General features: G+C 41.8%; 1 protein-coding gene across 1 annotated transcript in view; it reads left to right on the forward strand.

Moving 5' to 3' along the window:
• Positions 1 to 21,808, forward strand: part of HTR4 (5-hydroxytryptamine receptor 4) — a 227,619-nt gene that overhangs the window by 61,998 nt on the left and 143,813 nt on the right. The window contains exon 2 of the mRNA XM_048492226.1: positions 13,985 to 14,066. Coding sequence (XP_048348183.1) covers positions 14,041 to 14,066 — 26 coding nt within the window. The 5' untranslated portion in view covers positions 13,985 to 14,040. The remainder of the gene's footprint in view (positions 1 to 13,984; positions 14,067 to 21,808) is intronic.

The raw sequence follows: 21,808 nt of genomic DNA on the forward strand, positions 1-21,808 counted from the left end.
AGGGGTGGAGACTGGAAGCAGCAGAAGGCTGCAAAACTCATGAAGTTGGAGGAAGCAAGGCTACCAGGCTGGGACCTTGATTGATTTTTATAGCCCTTAACATCTTGTTTAAGGTAACTGCAATGTTGTTGGGAACTAGTGGGAAGGGAGTTGTTTATGTTTGCTATATTGTAAATGTTAGAATTTATTGTTTAAGGGCTTTTTGTGTATGTAATTGGCGAGAGTTCTTTTGGGGACCTTCATCATCTTGAATCGAGTTCACCAAACCTCTGGAGTCTTCATGAGCCAACCACCAGCCGGAAGAATGGACTTGGAATTATCAGACTGTAATTAGAAGGACTTGGAATGAAACTTGAACAGGACCTAGGAGTGTTAAGTTAAATGTTAATGTTTGATAAGTGTCATATGTTAAAGAAAGTAAACCGTTTTGTTTAAAATTTAGTTGTTGCAAACTCCTTCCAAGTTCTGCCCCACAGAACCCACAAGCAGAGGTTACAGAAGCGTCCCAAGGCGAGGGGAGAAGTGTGGGTTGACAGAGGCACAACCACCCAAGGGGAAAAAGGTAAAATGAGGATCCACAGGGATCCTTCAGGATGCCCATGATTTCTGCACCAAGTCACCCCAAAACCACCATCACATCACACCTCAAGCCCCCCCCCCCCCGGGGCTCTTTTTCTGCCAGCTTTTTTTGGCTTTTTAAACCTCCTTCCCCTCTGCCTCCATTTCCTGAGTCCAAATGAGCTTGGGAGACAGCAGAGGGGGAGGAAGAGTGAGTGCTTTCAAGCCTGAGGGGGGGGGGGGAAAGACAGCCCAATTCTGCATGTGGAGCGTAGCCAGCTCAGCCCTACATGCAGAATCACTTTTTTGCCCTTGCTTTTCAAGCTCTGTAGCACTTTGGAAGCAAAGGTGGGGGGGAAAGATGGCCCGATCCTGCATGTGGGACTTAGCTAGTTCAACCCCACATGCAGGATCACTTCCCTGCCCTTGCTTTTCAAGCCCTGTGGGGCTGGGAAGTCAGCATTGGGGGGGGGGATTGCCTGATCCTGCATATGGGGTTGATTCTGCATACAGGCCTTAGCTAGCCAAAACAACCTGAATATTTTTAGTAATAGCCAAATAAAGTTGATGTGTAAATAGCCACAGTTTTTGTTTCTGTATCCCAGAGGCATATCTAGGGCAAAACCTGAGTTTACCCCCCCCCCGAGTGCTTCCCTTCACCCTCCTAATATCCTCTTCCTCCTCCTTTGTGCCACTGCCCTCCACCAATCCCTGCCCCACCCCCTTTCATTCCTGTGGCCCTGGCCTGCCTCAGAGTCAACCCACACAGCTGCTCCTGGTAGGGCCTGCTCTGGCCGTGGCATCATTGTCGGACCCTCTGCCTCCTCGGGGGCCACTGCACGCCTCCTCGGCATTTCTGCATCAGCCAGCCATTGGACCCTACATGCTGGGGCTCTCCTGACCATCACAAAGCCGTCAGCTGCTGCCACCTGCGGCTCACTGTTCCCCAGCCCCCTCTTGACCTGGGTGAGTGCTTGTTTGCTGGGGCTGGGGCAGGGGCCAGGAGGCGAGTCTGAGGTGGGCACTGCCCCCAGCCTTGAACATGGCACTTGCCCGTACCTTCCTCCGGGTGGCCCCACCCTCCTTGGCCACCTGGCTGGGCCACCGATGCTGCCTCGCCACCCAGTCCGTTCGCGTGTTGCCACTCCCTGCACGCAGAGGGGTGAGGCTGTCTGGGGGTGATTTTCCAGCCCCCATGTGACTGAATGGCCTGCACCTGGGGAATGTGAACCCACATGTTTCTGTCGGCAGTACGCCACTTCTGGCATCACTTTAAAGTAAATATTATGTTTCCCCGTTTAAATTTCACAAATATTTCAAACTTCAGCTAAATAAGATTACCGGTATATCCTCTTCTCATCTAAAGGCAACAATAAATTTATGACCCAGAGGATGAAACAATTTTCTTTTTCAGTCATCAGCTTTTAAATTCTTACGCTTCAGGGCCAGACTGAAATGCCATAGATTGGAAATTAGTGTTTCTGTAAGATGATTTTTTTCCTGTTTGTAATAGTAAACCTTGTATATTAAGTCTTCATGAATAATAAATGTCTTCTGACATTTATGCTGTTCTACATCCTGCAAAACAGCAAGAGAGTATTAGTTTATTGCCAGATACCTTAAGAAGAACTTTGTTGGTCTCAATTCTGTTATAAGTTAATTTTATATTTTGCACCTGGCTCTGGCAACCTTTACCCTGTCTTCTCACAAACAGGTTTTTGGGTAATTAGCAAATTCTGTAGAAGATAACTGTACTGACATTGTACATGATATTGTACATCTTATCATTTCTATGTAATGACTTCAACTGCACAAAGGGGAGTAGTTTGAATTGGTAATTCTGGTCATCAGACTTTAGGCATTTTCCCTCTCCCACTTCCAGCCATTTGTCTGATAGCATGAATATTTGGAGTATAAATGCACCCTATGGCACAGGGGGAATGAAATGAAATCCATAAAATGTTTCCATGACTCAAAACCCCTGATTGCAAGAAAGGTGCTTACTTTTCATTACTGCTCCAAAATTTCTTCTTAGCATTTTTTGTTTGGTGTTCTTCAGTTGGACCTCAATAGGACTTAAACATGCTTGACTATGTGTTGTATTACTATAGCTGTTTAAGTTCTTACATAGTAGGAGTCTAAATATATTCTGGAAATTCTGCCAAGTTACTAAAGCCTGTAGGGTAATTGTTGAACCCTGCTACTACAACACCCATTTAAAAATGAAAGTTAATGAGTCTCTTATCTAATCTCAAATCCAATGATGCAGCTTAACCTCTAAATATGTGGTCATTATGTTTACATGTTAAACACTAAAAAATTCCACAGAGTAATGTGTGATGTGAAAGAAATATACATACATAACAGTTGCATGCAAATAGATTATAAATTATAAAGCCAAATTCCAATGAATCTTGTTACAGCCCTCTATCCATGTCTAACATCAATGAAAACAGAATTATTAAATAGCTTTCTCACAAGAGGTTCCAATTTGTGTTATCTATAGTGCATCTTAACAGCAGGTGGAATTATGAAAAACTGCATATTTCATAGTAGAGTTGGAAGAGATCACAAGGGCCATCAAGTCCAAGCCTCTGGCATGCAGGAATATCAAAGCATTCCTGACAGTTGGCCATCCAGCCTCCGTTTAAAAGCCTCCAAAGAAGGAGACTCCACCCTTCTCCAAGGCAGTGTATTCCACTGTCAAACAGCCCAGTGTACCCCACTGTTGAATATTTCTGGTATTTCCTACTACAAAGGCATGAACTTATCCCATTGTCATCAGAATAATATTTCCTGCTGAATATGGTCTGCGCTTTAGTTAATTCTTGAAACCATCTCTGCCCTCTGTGTAACAGTGCAATATTAGAGATGATTTTGTATCAAGTAGATAATTACTCAGCAACTGTAAACCAGACATTCCTCCATCTACTTCATGCGCAAGAAAACATTTTTCATGAATGTTGGGAAACTTCCTTTTATGCTCGGTGGTATGCTCGGTCTTCAATAGGTGGTATGCTCGGTGGTATGCTCGGTCTTCAATAGGTTATGAATAATTGGTGTAAATTCATTTGCAAATAAATCAGTATGTGGCAGAACAAGAAACAGAGCCATTTTTCTGCTTTATCAACCATCACAGACCTTTGTCAACATTTTATATTTAAGAAGTGTTTTTGTTTTAAAAAGGTGTGTTTTGTTTTTTAAAAGTTGCACCTGATTTCTACCAGTCCTCCACACAGGGCTTGGGAGGGCTCCCACCCAGGTGACAGTACTCAGTACCGATGTGTACTACACAAAAAAAGCCCTTCTTTATCTTTTCTGAGATGGTAGCATCTGGTATACTCAGGCAATACAATTAAGCCATAATGACAATTGTGTAACTGATTCTTACTCCCCTGAAACAACAAACATGAATAAAAGTTATTACACAAAACTGACCTCAAGACATAAAGCCCCAGGTTCTGCATTGTTTTTTCCCCATTGGGTCAAATCATTGAGTCAAGTAGTTGTTGTATGAAACCTACTATGTTTACCACCATAGGCTTAGTTTGTGGCTGTGCAACCCAGTTGAATAGAAGTCCCAAGTAACAAAACACGCCACGACTGTTCTGGTGTTGTACTCTTAAAAGAGTTCAGAACAGTCTCCAGAGAGTTCCCAGTGGTTCTTGGTGCAACACATCAAATAGATACGTAGACCCTTGAGCCAGTTTATATTTTGCTGTGTACAATCATACCAAAGTAGAGGTGCTTATTGGAACCATATTATTTGAACAGGATGTTTTGTTTACACATTTCTCCTGCTCTTCTCACTTATTGAGATTTAAAACTGGAAGAATGAAATTTAATCTATCAGAGGTTCTTGATAGGAACAAACAGTTGAAGTTAAAATAACTTTATATTTTCTTTATATAAACTTTAACAATATAAAGTTAAAATAAAAATCTGGGTTTTTTTTTTAACTTTATCTTTTATTGACCATTAAAGAGTGTTGGAAAAAGAGGAAAAGCAGAAGGGAAAAATCAGTTGGGAAGGGAAAAAGGGAAAAATAGAATGTCCTCTCCCGAAGCTCAGAAGGGAAAAATAGAATGTCCTCTCCTGAAACTCTGCAGCAAAAATCCAACCTTGACTCTTTTAACATTGTGAAGTCCTCAGACCTAAGTGTATGATGAAAGTGTTGATTGCCTGAGGTGCTTTTGTCACTGAAGGTGACTGCCAGTTCTGTATATATGAGGCCCCCTATTTGTAATAGAAGGCCATATGCCACTCAAGAGACTTGATCTCTTGCTAATGGTCTAGGCAACCTTTACAGCGCCAGCGAACGCTGACAGATGGTTGCACTCCTTTGGTTATTTTATTTGGGTTTTTTTAACATAGGGACAATGCTGAGAAGTTGCTGAGGACAGTATTGGGGCATGGTTTGCACTTATTACTATTTTTGTTTGTTTTTAGTTAATTAAATAGGGTTGGATTCAAAGTACTATGAGTGGAATGAAGCTTGTGGAATAAGACTTCCCCACTTCCCCCTTCTTACAGCTCATTTGACCTGTTGAAATTTTGCTTTTGTGGATTAAAAAAGGATCTTCTTGAACATGAAGGGGCAAAAGAGGGGGAGGCTTCTGTGGGAACGGATCAGAATGTGTATAAATTGTTTAATTAAGAAACATGGATTAAGTTATAGAACCAAAGAAGCTAAGAATCAAAACGGAGCTTCTGTGTAAGTGACCAGCAAAAGCTTGCATTTTAGCAACAGGTCAAAGGAATGTCACCAGGTTTCTCAGTGAATATGCAGGCCAGCAAGATAACATCTTCAGTATCCTGGCACTGAGGGCCTACGTGACAGAAGACAAGATGCAATTTTATTACCTTGTTTTCTTGGTTAGGTTTTGGGTTAGAAATCAATGTGATTAGTTAAATAAGAGTTTCTCTATATAGTTAAATGAACACAGGAGTGATTCATATTTACATGTATTTGTATTTCACTATAATTCTATTGTCTTAGAATCATTGTATAATTGTTAGAATTATGTTTTAACATTTCATGCTGGGGAATTGAAGAGAAGTTTTATGAGCCTAAGGAATGGTGCATTGCCTAAGGCATCTCTCTCTGAGAGCCAAACTCAGCAAACGGGTTTTTCTTGAAGACAGTGAGCTAGCTTTTATTACTATCCTTTGTATATGCATAGAGGCCATGCGTTAACAGCTAGCAGCGTTTGAATTACAGAAAGAATGTAGAAATACGTAGAGATATAGGCTGTCTTTATTTGTGACCAGGAGACAGATTCTGACCAATTAGATTTTTAAGGTATATGAATCGTAATACGTAGAGTAAGGGGATGGACTGTGTGACGTTTTTGCATCTACAAAAATTCAGGTCTTCCTCTACTGGCCGTGTCTCTCGTTTGAGAGCACCAAGGCCGCTCCTTCGGGAGAGGTCACCTCCTGTAACATTCTAAATTCCGTGCCTCCTTCGAGAGCCACCCAGGAGAAGGCAATCTCCTGTAACATTCTAAACATTGTATTGGGGGTGCCTCTCCTTCGGGGGAAGGTCACCTTCTTGACTTATCTGTATTCTGTAACCTTCTAAATGCAGTGCCTCTCCCTCTGAAGGAGAGTTTATATTCTGTAACTGATCTAAATTCTGCTAAGTAAACTGTCTGTTTGTTTTCTAATGTCAGATGCCTTTTTGCTTTTATTTCTAACTTAGTTTTTCTTAAAACTAATCTTGCTGTGTAGGACCAGAGAAGCGGCTCTGGCCCCACAGTTTAGTTGGAGAAAAAATTATCAACATCCCTCCCCCCCCAATGGAAGTACATTCTGCTTCCATAAGTTCTGTTGTGCTGTTGGAATGTCACCTTTGGATACATCACATGATTAATAATGTGGTAAATCTAATGAAATCAGGTGGTTGTGGAGAAATTTTATTGTGAACTAAATATGAAGAACTTCATTTACATAGAGCCCAAACATAGCATGGAAGGACCAGTAATAAGGCTCAGGTGATGGAGCTGTTGCCATTGTATGGGCCATTTTTTTTTACATAAAGTAGATTTTCTTTCTTTCATGAGATGAGACTGGAATATGTATATTATAAATTTGTATTGGGTCCTTAGACCCAGTATTCTTTGACCCCAATGCTTGAGTTATTTTTATTCCAATGCAAATTGTTGTATTCTCTTTCAGATCTTTATATCATGAGGGAAGGTTCTTCTATGGTTGCCAGCTCTGCTTGGGAAATTTCTGGAGATTTGGGGACAGTGCCTGGGGAAAGCTGAATTTGGGTAGGGAGCTCAGTGGGTATGTGATGATTCTGTAGGTTTTCCGTTTTTCCTAGACTTTATGGCATCCCATAGAGTCCACCTGCTGACACTCCCATTTTCTCCAGGGCATCTCATCTCTGAAGTCTGAAGATCAGCTTTCACTCAGGCCCCACCAGCAGGTGGGCAACTCTAGCTTCTTAAACCAATATTTTGGTTATAGTCAAAGTATTACATTATCTAAGTTGCTTTTTACATTTTGGGGGAAGTTGCACTAATTACTGTTTCCCAACTGAAAATTGAGTAGGCTGTTCTCATCATGGTGAACCCCAACCCAAGTTCCAGTATGGAAAACTCAAAGCAAACAGTTTTACATTAATGGAAAGATCATTAGTGTATGCAGCTTCTGGACATGATGGTAGTTGCTTAGAAAATCATATAAACCTTTCTTTAAGTTCTTTCTTTAAGTCTTTTATTTTGCTGTTGGTACTATGCTGTTTTTAGCTTTTTCATTACACAGCTGTTTGTAGGCACTAGGTACTAACCTTATTTATTATTATTTATTTGTTCGGCTTGTTATACCGCCCACCCCTGAAAGGGGATTCATTGAGGTTAGTACCATGAGTCATCTTGTAATCCCACTTATATCAGTTGCTGAGTTGCTTCAGCAAAATTGTGGCAGTTTGTCAGGTGGTTTAACAGTTAAGAAGGAACTTTGGGCTATCTGACAAGTACAAATGTTGATTCCTTCAAAGTAATGTATAGAGCCACTAAGTATAGAAACACATTATCACACCATGTGGTGCTGTCCTCTGCAGTTTGCACCAACAAGGTGATTACAGATTCCCATTGTCCTTAAAATGCTGTAGACACTTAGTGCTCTATAGAAGAATGGGAAGACAATAGTTTCTGTCTGTGGATTTTTTATACAACACCACTTGAATATGCCTGTGTTTGTCTACAGAAACTTCCAAGTCTAAGAAATTTCTCTGTATTAATTATGCCTGATAATTTAATATTAGGATGTAAAGTATTAAACCAATCCACAAAAACGTCAGCTTTAGTATAATCACTGAATACAAAGAACAGGTCATCAATAAACAGCCTATATATCAGAATCTGGTCAAAAACCCTATTTTCTTGTGGGTTATAAATGTATAACTCCTCCAATCTTGAAACAAAAAGATTAGCTAAACTGGGACCCATATTTGATCCCATACTGATTCCAGATATTTGTCTATATAACTGTTTGTTAAACCGAAAGAAACTGTGGCCCAAAACAATTTCCAAAAGTTGAATCAAAAACCAAATAGGTGGGTTATGTTCCTTTCTTAAATTCAGAAAACATTCAACAGCTGCTCGTGTGTCTCCATGGGGTATGTTTGTATATGATGAAGTAATGTCTAGTGGCATAAGGCATGCATTGAGAGGTAAAGCAAATCCCTCTACCAAAGTGATGAAATCACAGGAATCTCTAGTGTAAGAAGGAATGTGTTTAACAAAAGGCAGTAGAAAATGGTCTATCACAAGGGACAAGGGTTGAAAGATAGCATCAGTATTAAAGACTATAGGTCTAGCAGGAGGAGGAGAAAGTCCTTTAAGTATCTTTGGTAAACAGTAGAATAAAGGTGTTCTAGGATTCTCTTGTATGAGAAATTGAGCCAAATTTTCATCAGTTTCTCCTAACAGGAGTGCCTCCTCCACCACAATCTTGATTAGCCTTGAAATATGGTTAGGTGGGTCCTGATCTATTGGAATGTCGAAGTTCCTATCAGATAATTGTCTAATGACCTTCTGCTGATAATCTGCAGCATCCAACCACCCCTGCTTTGTCAGTTGGCTTAATGACAATGGACTCATCTGTTGCTAGTTCCCTTAAAGTAATATGTTCCCTTGTAAAATTGTTCTTATACCTCTTTGGAATATGTTCAAGATCTTCTATTTCATTTAAGACTACATTCTGAAAGGCTGTTAATGCTGGAATGTCCATAAAGGGAGTAAAAATTGATTTTGTCTTAAAGACAGAGACTAGTTTACTAGAAGGAAACTTATCAAAGTGGCTTTTAAGTTTGACAAGCCTAATTAGTTTAAACAATTCTGTCCTAGTTTGAAATGGGTCATATTTGGGTTTGGGAACAAATCCCATTCCCAAATTTAAACCTCCAATTGAAGAGGTGTTAAGGTTTTTTAAAGAAGGATTAACTATTAAATCTTCCTTCTTTCCCTGTTGAATGGGCGCCTGTGAAAATGCCATTGCGGCTTAGGTGGTAAATCTTTCCTTTTGTTGCTCTAAGTGCTGTCTTGTAAATGGTTCATCCCCCGAGCTGCTACATGTCTCTGTACTATTAAGATCTGTGGAGGTGTCACTATGAAATTTATCTTCTCTCCAAGTAACTCTTTTTCTAGATGTGACTTTAAAGTCTTTAGATAGCCAAGAGTATACATATCCCTTAGTATAATCCTTAGAATCATGTTCAAATTTACGGTTTTTCATATCTTTAATTTTACTATTAAGATTAGCCACTTCCTCTTCCAAATTTATCAATTTTATATCAAACTCTGTCATATTCAGTTTTGTCTTTAAAGTATCCAACTCTTTTTCAGTAGTGATGTTATACACCGCCCAGAGCCCTCCGGGGATGGGGCAGTATACCAAATTGAATAAATGATGATGGTGGTGGTGGTGGTGGTGGTGGTGGTGGTGGTGGTGGTGATGATGATGATGATGATAATCAGCAAAGATTCTACCAAAACATCAATTGTGGTGGAAAAGGCAACTTTGTCAAACCCCAAAAAGCTGAAACAATGTCATTCTGGAAGGATTTGTGGGAAAATGAAAAAGGATTCAACCAAAATACAAGCTGGCTAAAACAATTTGAAGAGGAGATGAGTGAATATCAAATGGACAAACTGGTGATAACAACTAATATGGTTAGAAATAGAGTAAAGTGGATCAAAAACTGGACATCTCCCGGAAATGACCAATTGCACGGCTTTTGGTTGAAGTATCTAACAGATTTGCATCCAGTCATGGCTGAACTTTTCAATGGAGCACTGCAGCGAGGTGAAATTGAGGACTGGCTAACAATTGGCATAACGTACCTACTGCAGAAAGATCCAGAAAAAGGCACAGTTCCATTAAACTACAGGCCAATAACATGTTTGCCAACTACATTCAAACTGCTCATTGGCATAATAGCTGAAAAGATCGTGGACTTCTTAGAACTCAACAACATTCTTCCAGTTGTACAAAAAGGCAACAAGAGAAAAATCAGGGGAACAAAAGATCAGCTCCTCATTGACAAAATGATTTTGGAGAACTGTCGAAATCGGAAGACAAATCTACATATGGTGTGGATTGACTACAAAAAAGCATTTGACTCGTTGCCCCACAGTTGGATCATAAAATGCTTAAAAACCATTGGTGTGAGCAAAAACATCATAATGTTCACTGAAAATGCAATGAAAAACTGGAAGACAGAACTGTTAGTTGGAAGAGAAAAGTATGGAGTGGTCAACATCAAGAGAGGCATCTTCCAGGGGGACTCATTGTCGCCCCTACTATTTGTCATTGCAATGATCCCACTGACAACAATCCTAAGGAAAACGAATCTGGGATATCAGATGGCAAAGAATGCCCAGAAAATTTTGCACCTGTTGTACATGGATGATTTGAAACTTTACGGAAAATCGGAAACTGAAATCCAGTCGCTGATCAACATAGTCCGAATTTTCAGCTCAGATATTTCAGTGGAGTTTGGACTAGAAAAATGTGCGACAGTAACCATCAGCAGAGGGAAAATTAAAGAAAGCCAAGGAATTGAAATGCCCAATGGTCAGACTATTAGAAACAACCAACAGGAAGCCTACGAATACCTGGGCATCTTGGAGTTGGACACCATCAAACACTCCCAAGTGAAAGCAATTTTTGGCAGAGAATACAAGCAAAGAGTGAGGAAAATACTAAAGACTAAATTGAATGGCGGAAATACAATAAAGGCGATAAATACATGGACGATTCCAGTCATCAGATACACAGCTGGCATTGTAAACTGGACTCTGGCTGATTTGGTTGAATTGGATCGAAAAACGAGGAAACTCCTGACGATCCACTGTGCACTAAATCCACGTAGTGATACTGACCGGCTGTACCTGCCACGCAAATCCAGTGGAAGAGGACTTTTACAAGTGAAACAGACTGTTGAAGAAGAAAAGCATGCACTTACCGACTATGTAAAAAACAGTGAACAATGGGAACTTAAAGAAGTGAACAATAAAAAACTACTGAAAGTTGACATCACGAGTATTGGTAGAAAGTGTTGAAAGAAAGGACAGAAAGTTGGCAAAACAAGGCACTGCATGGCCAATGTTTGGAAAAGATCAAAGGAAAAGTGGATGACACCAAAACATGGGGATGCTTAACATCAGGGACGCTAAAGAAAGAAACGGAAAGCCTAATTCTCGCCGTTCAAGAACAGGCAATAAGAACAAATGCAATCAAAGCAAAAATCGACAAAACTTCAACTGATCCCAAATGCAGACTCTGCCAGGAAGCAGATGAAACTGTGGACCATATACTCAGCTCCTGCAAAAAGATTGCGCAGACTGACTACAAACTCCGCCACAACAGTGTGGCCAAAATGGTCCACTGAAACATTTGCAAAAATTATGACTTGCCCATCTCTAACAACTGGTGGGAACATCGAACTGAAAAAGTCCTCAAAAATCAGCAAGCCAAGATACTGTGGGACTTTCGTATACAAACAGACAAAGTCCTGCAGCACAACACACCCGACATTGTCATCGTTGAACCAGAAAAGGTGTGGATCATTGATATTGCGATACCCAATGACAGTAGGGTCAATGAAAAACAACATGAAAAGATCATGAAATACCTGGATCTAAAGATCGAGATCCAGCATCTTTGGCACAAACCAGCAGCAGTGGTGCCAGTGGTCATCGGCGTGCAGGGTGCTGTCCCAAAATACCAGGAGCAGCACTTGAAACAAATTAACATTGACAAGATCAACATCTGTCAAGTTCAAAATGCCGCACTGCTGGGCTCCACAAACATCCTTCACCGATACATCACAACATCCTAGGCTCCTGGCTGGGGCTCGATAGTGACTTAGACCAACACCGACAGTGATACCTGGCTGCCGTGTATAATCATCATCATCATCATCATCATCATCATCATCATCATCATCATCATCATCATCATCATCCCCCTGCTGGAATCCGCACGAATACTACGCCGATACATTACAACTTCCTAGGCCTCTGGGTGAGGCTCAAATTGTAATGAAGGCCAACAACCAGCTAAAGATCTGGCAGCTGTGAAATATAATAATAATAATAATAATAATAATAATAATAATAATAATAATAATAATAATAATAATAATAATAGTCAAGTCCAGTTTTGATACCTCATTTGTGGCCCTATCTATAATAAGAAGAATGAGAGCATTTGTTCAATATAGCTATCATTTCTTAATCAAATCTTCATTATCTGAGAAAAGTGTGGGAGGTTTATGGATCCTAAGACCCCTTGGAATTTTACTATCTTCTAAATAATCTGAAAGGGTTTGAGGGTAGGTGTATAAAAGACATTATAACATAAAATACACTGTAATAGTCTTACCTAAATTTCACTGAGTGACCTTAGGTCAGTGACTCTGTCTCTCACTTTAGCCCCATTTCATAAGAGATGAAATGGACAAGAAAGAACCTTAAACTTGCTGGGAAAAGGACAGGATTATTGTTTTAGGCAGATTGTTTTAGTTTTACTTGATTTATAGTTATAAGTAGCATGTAAAATTATCTAATGGATGTTTGTAAGCAGTAAATCGCGCCCCAGGCTTCAGCCTGGAGGCGACATTGCAGGGGGGGAGGAATGAATGGAAGCCTCTTCCCCGTCGGCCAGCTGAGGCTGTCACGTGGCCGGGTACCGGCACGTGACAGGGGCCAATACCAGCCTATAAAGAGGCTGCGTCGGCGGGGACCGACCTCTTTCAAGGCCGGCTGGCTAAAAAGACCCTCCCTCCTCTCCCGATTTGAAGGTTTATTGGGGTTTTTATTGCATTGTTATGTTTTGTCGCAGTTCACTGGGCAGTTAGGGCATAAGAGCACATCCTATTTGGGGAAGGCAGTAGCTTGTATTCCGGACCTTCCCACCTCGGGGGCCTCCATATGAGGTCCGTGGTGGCGATAGAGCTCTTGAAGGCAAAGCCTTTGGGCTGCGCTGGGAGCTTGCTGCCCGGCAGGGAGGGGTGTCACAAATTGGGTTTGTGTCCATGTGGCACCTAGTAACTTCCTGTTCCAGTTCCCTTGGGGGATGTGCCGGACAGGGGTTCTGTCCGAAGGGCCTAAGGGTTCAGCTGGGGCTGCCCTATAACCAGGTTCAGCAGTTTGCTGCCTGGGGGCCAGGATGTGCTCTGTTATGCTCGCCCAGCTTCAAGGTTTCAGTTATATGTTAAATAAATTTGGGCTGCGGCCAATTCCTTTTCCAACAAGTATGTGTTAGTGTCTTTGATGGAATGAGTCTCCACACATCCCCATGCAAAGATAGGATACTTAGCTATACTTACACTCTTAAAGATACAATGTAGTTATATTGTAATGTTTGTGGTATATACACATTTATTGAGCATTGTATTTTCTGTATGATTTTTAAATTCTGGTCAATTAATTCAGCCTTAGAACATGTAAAACGGCCCATCAGCCTAATCTGAATCAAGATAACATTAATTAGCACATATTTGCATTTCAGAGAGAAACTGTTTTCTCAGTCACATGTGTACAATTTTAAAAAGAAGACATTCATTGAATACATCTGTGACTGTGACCATTGGGAAAATCTGTGGTAAACTGGGCATGGGGAAAAGACCTTACAATTGTATTTCTCACCATTGTTAAAGAATCAGCACTTGAAATGGTAGTAATGAAGCATGAATCTTCCACTGTTTGAAAAGTATGCCTTCTTTATGTGATGGAAATACATTCTTTTCAAATATTTGTTTAAACTGTTATAACCCCCCCCCCCCCCAATTTGAATTGATAAGCAGCTTTTCTGTGCAGGAACACTATGAGCAGGGACATTATGGGTAAATGGCAGGTAACTCCAGCCCCATGATAATCACTGTCCCTTTTAACTGTTTTCACTGCAGGATCACATTTCTTCTATGGATGCTGAACTCCCAGTTTTTCATGACTGTTGCCTGTGATGGAAGCAATTGATGCTAATGTGAGGTAGGAAATAGTATGCAGTTTGGTGGATTGTGCTGCTTTTTTTGGTTGTGGAATCTTTGGAAGTCTGTAACAACAAGCATTGTTTACAAGGTAGCAGGTCTGTACTACCTGATTGCTTGCAATATGCAAGGACTGCTAAGTGAGAAAAAATAGAAACAGTTTTTGATGTGTTTGTATAACTGGTGATGATTTCTGTCTCATAATCAAACAAACATAGGAATATACTACAGCATTGGGTCTGTGCTTTCGTTAAGAATATAGTTAAGAATTTCATTAAGTTCAAGAATGCAGTAGAAGGCGAAGCTGGTGGGTATATTGTACTCATTCTGTATCCCAGGAGTCCCCAACTTTTTGACCCTGTGGTCAACTTTGAAATCCTAACACTGGATGGTTGACACAACCACAAAATGGCAGCCTCAAGAGCTATAGCCAACCAAAAAATCTTAGGACATGGAGTCTGCAGAATTTTAATGATAGTTCTTCAGCATTTCAGACAGAAGCTATTAAACAGGCTGCCTTTTCAAATGAACATATTGTTTTAAAATGTTTTCTTGAACACAGCTTATCTTTAGTCATACATTGAAGATTCTTGTGCTGTGGTAGCAGCTGTTGCTGAAGCAACTTCTTAAAAATCTGCACAGCCCATTAGATTTCCATTGGCCAGTCAGGAGCTCTGCTGGGCGAAAGCCCCTCCTGATCCAACTCACTTTCTAAAAACACTTGGGCCCTTTCCCCACTTACCGTTTGCTGTGCGCTACTCTCCCCAAATAGCGCGTGGTCCAGTGGCACTTCCCACGAGTCCGGGTGGCGACAACGCAGCTGCCCCGACTCTGCGCTCTCATGTCCCCTCAGCACGCGTCATTTCTGACGCTGAAGAAACAGCACCTTCTGACGGCAGTGGGGAACATGACCCCGCGGCAGAAATCGCTCGCGCTGAGAGTAGTGCACCGCAAACCATAAGTGGGGAAAGGCCCTTGGTGGGCACCAGGAAAGGTGTTTGCAGGTACCATGATACATGGGCATCATGTTGGGGAACCCTGCTCTAGCATATTTTCTCTTCATCATAGAAAATCTCTTAACCCTTTGGGTTCTACACCATTAATATTTAATTTCTGTATATTTTTCAATCCATATTTTGTAACCAGAAAGGCAAAGTATGTTTTACCTTAAACTAAAGCTGTGATTCTTGGGATCTGATGGAGAACCCTTGGTATTTTTAAAAGATCTTTGAAGACCAACACTGCCTTTGAGTTACATCTTATTTCACCTGTTTTAGAAAATATTTTCTTTCTTTCCTTATATACATGGAAGTCTATTTCTCTGTTTGTGTCTTCTCTTTTTGTCTCCCCTCCATTCCTTGATCAGGCAATATCCTGGAAAGTAGCCGTTGGGTCTTTTAAAATAGTAGTACCAACCTCAAATTCTTCCACCTTTTCTAGCAGATGCAGAAGTGATAAGCTCATCCTTCTTAACCCCAGGAACCTTCATAGGTCAAAAATATACAGATAGACACAACTGGTAGTATTATTCAGGGGCAATATCCCTTTCCCCCTTTTAATACAGATTCACTTCAGAATCTTGTCAGATACCTCTCCTTAAACATCTTCAGAAAATAAACCTTTTAACAAAACAGTTAATGCTGGTTTGGTTGTTTTATTTTTAATAGCTTAACAAATACCTGAAGCTGCAAATAATTAAAATTATTATGACATTAGAAGCACAAAAGAAAATGAAGGAACCCACTTATTTTTTAAACAGATAGACAGTTTAGTATCCTTTTGTGTCTACCACATCTGTGTGCATTTATGGCATCTTGCATTCAATTTGGACCTGTCAGCATGCAAATGAGGCAGCTGGTTTGTACAATAAGCAATTAAACATGTGCAGCAAAAATGGAGGCACTGATGGTGGGATCCTGCTCATATACTTGAAAGCATAAAATCCTGACATCAGACAGGAGTTAAACCAGTGTTCAGAAGAAAGATGCACAACACTGCCAAAATATGGTGGGGCCACATCTTTGCTTAGTTGCCAGATTTGTAGACAGTTTTTATATTGTTTACAGTTCTTGACTCCCAGACATCTCCAGACAAAGTTGGTATTATAAACAGTGGAGTGTGTTGCACATATTGTGACAAAGAGCTAAGCAGAAAACATCTGATTAGTACTCCTTGAGAGGCTGTGTGAGATCAGTTCTAAACTGAGGGAGAAGAACACATTGAGTGAAATTACGCCATTACTGATCATAAACAGTGTTTCCTGAACCACTTCCCTGTGAATATTATAAATCTGTTTCTTTATTATGCCTCTATTTCTGGCTTTTGCAATTTTCTAGATAAACATTTCAAGTTATTATTGACCAATTTTTTCATGGTGTTCTCAAACACTTGCTTTTAAAAATAAAAACTGACCACCACCACCACGACCCCACACACACACAAAGCTGTCCTCTTTCTTTGGGGAAGGGGTATGTTCGAAATTTTACTAAACCACAAGGTTTTATTTCTGTCTCTGATAAAAACTGTCACTACAAATGTATTTATTGTGTATGTTACAAGACAACAGTCTGTTCTCCCCTCTGATGTTTGTGTCTGTTGGTTTAGTCTCATGGGGAATACGTTCTGCTCATTCGTTCTTTTTGTTAGAATTGTAGACTGCATAAACTTTCTTGTCCCAACCCTGAATTTTCTTGCTAATAAATGGATGTCATTTTAACACACTCATCTCTGCTGTGTTAACCTAAGAACAGAAACCTAAATTAGTGCCCTATTCCTGATTTGCAAGCAAAAGGAAACATCACATAGTGTGAGAAGTGATCGTGCCATTTATTTGGTGTCTTGTGTTGGATTAGAAGACAGGAGAAATAAAAAGGCTGCATCAGTCACAGTCAGAGTCCTGAATGTTCAAGGATGACCACGCAGAAGGAACGAGTTAAACCACATCTTATTCCTTACCAGTCTCTCAGAGAGAGGATTGATTCAGGATTGAAGATAGATTACTTACGATAGATGGTAAAGCTGAAGCCCAACAGTTCTTAGTGAAAACCCTAAAGTAAAGAAGGGGAATGTGGTGTATGCAGTCCGTGTCCCCCCTTGATATTTGTGTATGTTGGTTTGATTTCATGCAGTGGAGACCCTACTTGTTAGTTGTATTTGTTAGAACGGAAGACTGGATGAGCTTCCTGACAATTTAGGAGTCAGTTGCTCTTACTCTCATATCTTCTTGCTAATGAAATGGATGTTGTTTTAAACACACGCTGCCTTTGCTTAGTGAACCTAACAGCAGGAATGTATACTCTATTTGTGACTGCAGGCAAAAGGGAATGTTACAATAAAGTGTTCGTTTTGAATTTCAGTTCCTTTATGTTCACAGAACTATAAGAGTGGATGAGAACTAAAGACCTTTGAATCACACTGTGTCCTTTATCAGAGACTTTGAATTACACTATGTGATTCTTCATTCAAGATTGTTATATGCACCACATAAACTAAACAAACTATAGTGTAATTTTCATGTGGACTGTAATACGCCACAAGCTGAGAACAAGAGCAACTAACTGCAGTGGTATATCTAAGGTATGGCAGATATGGCTTGTGTCCTGCCTGCTTGGGAGCCCTCTCATCTGTCCTGCCTGCTTCCAGCCCTGATCCCCCTGGAGGAGTACTGCTGTTGGGGACTTGGACCTGAATGCCTCGCTTGCTCCATTGTTGCATTCTCAGTCTTCCCCCATCCTTTCTTCTTCCCATCTCCATATTCGCAGTCAACTTCTCCCTCTTTGTCTTTGCAAGTCGGGTTTTTCCATCTTTATAGTTTGATCAGAACTCTCCCTCCCACTGCAACAACCTCTAGCTGAGCACAGCTGAGTTTCAAAAAGTTTCTCCTACAGGGTGTGTGTGTGTGGGGGGGGGGGAAGCTTGCCCCAGTTGCTGTGAGCCTTGGAAAGGAACATAGCAAGGTGAGGGAACAAATCCAACTTTGCAGGCGGAATGCTGTGATCCCATGCACCCTTTCAGGGAAGCAAGCCCCATTTCAGGAGGAGGGGATTTCTGACCCAGTGGCAATAGGATCAGACTGCAAGTCTTGGTGAGCCTGGCCACATTTGTTGTGAAGGAACTCCTGAGTTCTGAGTAGACTTGCATCGCCTTCAATTGCACATCACTTTTCCTTCCTCTACAACCTTTGCCCCCCTTCTTTCATTTGGGATTTTAGAGCTAAAGGTCATCTGAAGTCATCTCCAGGCACACACATTTCACTTGTCTTTGGCTTCATCTGTGTGGACTGTATATCAGGCAGTGACGTCCTTTTGAAGTGCAATGTGCCTGCTGGTGATAATTTCTGGTTCATAATCATATTGAGATTTGGTTATCACAGCCTAAGGTTGATGGCAAACACTACAGAACAGGACTTTGTAGCCTATGACCTGGCACATGAGTGGATGAATCACATATTCTTGATTAAGGAAGAATATTTTGCTTACATAGTATATTTTTAAGATTTCTAGACCATGAGTTCCCTGACCTGGCTAGCCCCTGGCTAGCCTGACCTCTTGCCCAACAAACAATGAGCTGCTGTTGTTGCCTCTTTCAATTTTACATTAAAATAGGGTTTTCCCCTTCTCATCTGAAGAACACCTTGAACAACAGCTGTGGAGTCTTGGCTTTTTGACATTTCCTTGTTTTGTCAGGCACAGGGGTAGTTTCTTGGCAAGGGTGTGGACCGTAGTCCAGATATGGGATAATGCTGTTGAAGCGCCTCATTCCTTCTGTGTGCTTCTGCTTCCAGAGCTAGGGCTAGAAGCCTGACTCTGTGCTATAGCTAAGTCTGGCGGCTAGGTGTTTGAAGCATCAACTGGGATCTGGGAGATCCATATTTTAATCCCTCACTTTGCATGGAAACTTGCTGAGTTACCTTGAGCCAATCACACAAACTCAGCCTAACCTACCAATTGCTGTGAGGATAATAGTATTAGCTGCCTTGGGTCCCCATTGGAGAGGAAGTCAGGGTATACATGAAGTAAATAAACATTTCTGACTTGGAGGTATGCTCCAAATCCTGCTTCCTGCAGCAGCTGTGCCATATAAATTGGCCTTCATGATCTATCTAACCTGTGACAATTTTCACCACTACTACCTGACCCTGTGTGGTGATGAATGCAGCAGAACTGGACTGTCCACTGAATTTATTGTTCAGCATGGAGATGAAAGAGTCTTCCCCAGTTTTCACATTGCCATTCAGATAATCCATTGCAGTTCCCATTCCCAACTGTGAGAAACCATTGAGCTAGTTAAAATTAATACTTTCATATTTGAAAGCCTCTATGGGTCAAGGCAGACTCTGCTGGTATAGTTTTAAGGTAGTGACATAATTGGTTAATTAAAAGATTCATGAGCTTGACTTCTATCTAAAAGATGGGTGTCAGATGTTTGAACCGGGTTGCAGGGTCAGTACTTGCCATAGGCACTATTTTCCATTGCTGTGACTGACTGTACACTGTTAAGGTCACTATAAGCAAAGAAGCCACAAGAAAAGTAAATTTAGTTTGTAACAAAAAGAATTAAGAAGCTGGTATTATGACAGGAATTTGTACCCTATTTTAAGAGAGGCTGAGAAGGGATAATGATAATGAGGACAAGTTTTGCTTAACATTTATTTAGCACTTTAGGATGATCAAAGTGTTTCACAAAGATTAACTTACCAATTGTTATACTTTGATATTACAAAGGCTAGAATTTCTATTCCCATATTTTATGTGGGAGGACAGAAAGATAATTTAAAGCTCAGTGGCATGCCTGAGACCACCTAATGTAGAGTCCCCAATGTCCCTTTGGGCACCATGGTGCTTACTGGGTTTTCCTGGCACCCATCAAGAATTTTTGGAAAGCAGGTAGGGCTAGTTGGGGCTTTTGCCTAGGAAGGTTTCTAATTGACACTGGAGATTTGATTGGCTGTTCAGATTTTAAAATTTTTTTTGCTTTAGCAGCAGCTGCTGCCACAGAACAAGGATCTTCACTGTGTGACTGAAAGGAAGCCACAGCAGCCATTTTGTGATGAGCTGTGCTTCCTGCAGTGGCTATTTTGTGACTGTGTCTAATACAGGGACGTACCGTCAGCGGGGGCATGGGGATAGCCATGTCCTCTGGCACACTCATTTGGGTCACTTGGGCGGCACCAGAGGCCCCCCACATGACTGGTGTGTGGCGCCCTGCACCCCTCTCAGCTGGCTTCTGCCCTCCCAAGGCCCTGGGGACAGCAGGAGCCAAGCTCCAGGGAGAGGGCACCATGGCAGGTGATGGCGCTCCTCCCTCCTGGGCTTCCTACAGCCCAGCTTCTGCCCTCCCCAGAGTCCGGGGAAAGCAAAAGGCAGCCTCAAAGCCAGGGACGTGTTTTTAAAAGCACGGAGGGTAGGGCTCAGAGCGGGGCCCCATCCCAAAGTCCCACCCCATAAGAACATAAGAACAAGCCAGCTGGATCAGACCAAAGTCCATCTAGTCCAGCTCTCTGCTGCTCGCAGTGGCCCACCAGGTGCCTTTGGGAGCTCACATGTAGGATGTGAACGCAATGGCCTTCTGCGGCCGTAGCTCCCGATCACCTGGTCTGTTAAGGCATTTGCAATCTCAGATCAAGGAGGATCAAGATTGGTAGCCATAAATCGACTTCTCCTCCATAAATCTGTCCAAGCCCCTTTTAAAGCTATCCAGGTTAGTGGCCATCACCACCTCCTGTGGCAGCATATTCCAAACACCAATCACACGTTGCGTGAAGAAGTGTTTCCTTTTATTAGTCCTAATTCTTCCCCCCAGCATTTTCAATGAATGCCCCCTGGTTCTAGTATTGTGAGAAAGAGAGAAAAATTTCTCTCTGTCAACATTTTCTACCCCATGCATAATTTTGTAGACTTCAATCATATCCCCCCTCAGCCGCCTCCTCTCCAAACTAAAGAGTCCCAAACGCTGCAGCCTCTCCTCATAGGGAAGGTACTCCAGTCCCTCAATCATCCTTGTTGCCCTTCTCTGCACTTTTTCTATCTCCTCAATATCCTTTTTGAGATGCGGTGACCAGAACTGGACACAGTACTCCAAGTGCGGTCGCACCACTGCTTTATATAAGGGCATGACAATCTTTGCAGTTTTATTCTCAATTCCTTTCCTAATGATCCCCAGCATAGAGTTTGCCTTTTTTACAGCTGCCATGCATTGAGTTGACATTCCCATGGAACTATCAACTAAGACGCCTAAATCCCTTTCCTGGTCTGTGACTGATAGCACTGACCCCTGTAGCGTGTATGTGAAGTTTGGATTTTTTGCCCCTATGTGCATCACTTTACATTTTGCTACATTGAACTGCATTTGCCATTTCTGAGCATGGAGGGCAGGGCTCAGGGGACATGGCCCTGCTCCCAAGCCCCACCCCTAGCCTCCATGCTTTGAAAAGCACATCCCTGGCACAGACCCTGGGGAGAGCAGAAGCTGGCCTCCTTGCCAGGGACATGCTTTTAAAAGCATGGAGATTGGGGGCGGGGCTCAGGGGCATGGCTCTGACTCTGAGTCCTGTCCCCGGCCTGCATGGAGGATGAGGCTCAGGGCATGGCTCTGCCCCAAGCCCCGCCCCCAGCCTCTGGGCCTTTAAAAGCCCAGTTTTTCAGCTTGCAGGCCTGTACAGAGGTGGTGGTGCTGAGGGGTGGGGCCACCCCTGCGCCCCACCCCTGAGGGGGGCAGGGGGGCATCTGGTGACAGAGTGTCTCT

The sequence above is a fragment of the Sphaerodactylus townsendi genome, linkage group LG03 (genome assembly GCF_021028975.2).
Source record: "Sphaerodactylus townsendi isolate TG3544 linkage group LG03, MPM_Stown_v2.3, whole genome shotgun sequence".
NCBI lineage: Eukaryota > Metazoa > Chordata > Lepidosauria > Squamata > Sphaerodactylidae > Sphaerodactylus > Sphaerodactylus townsendi.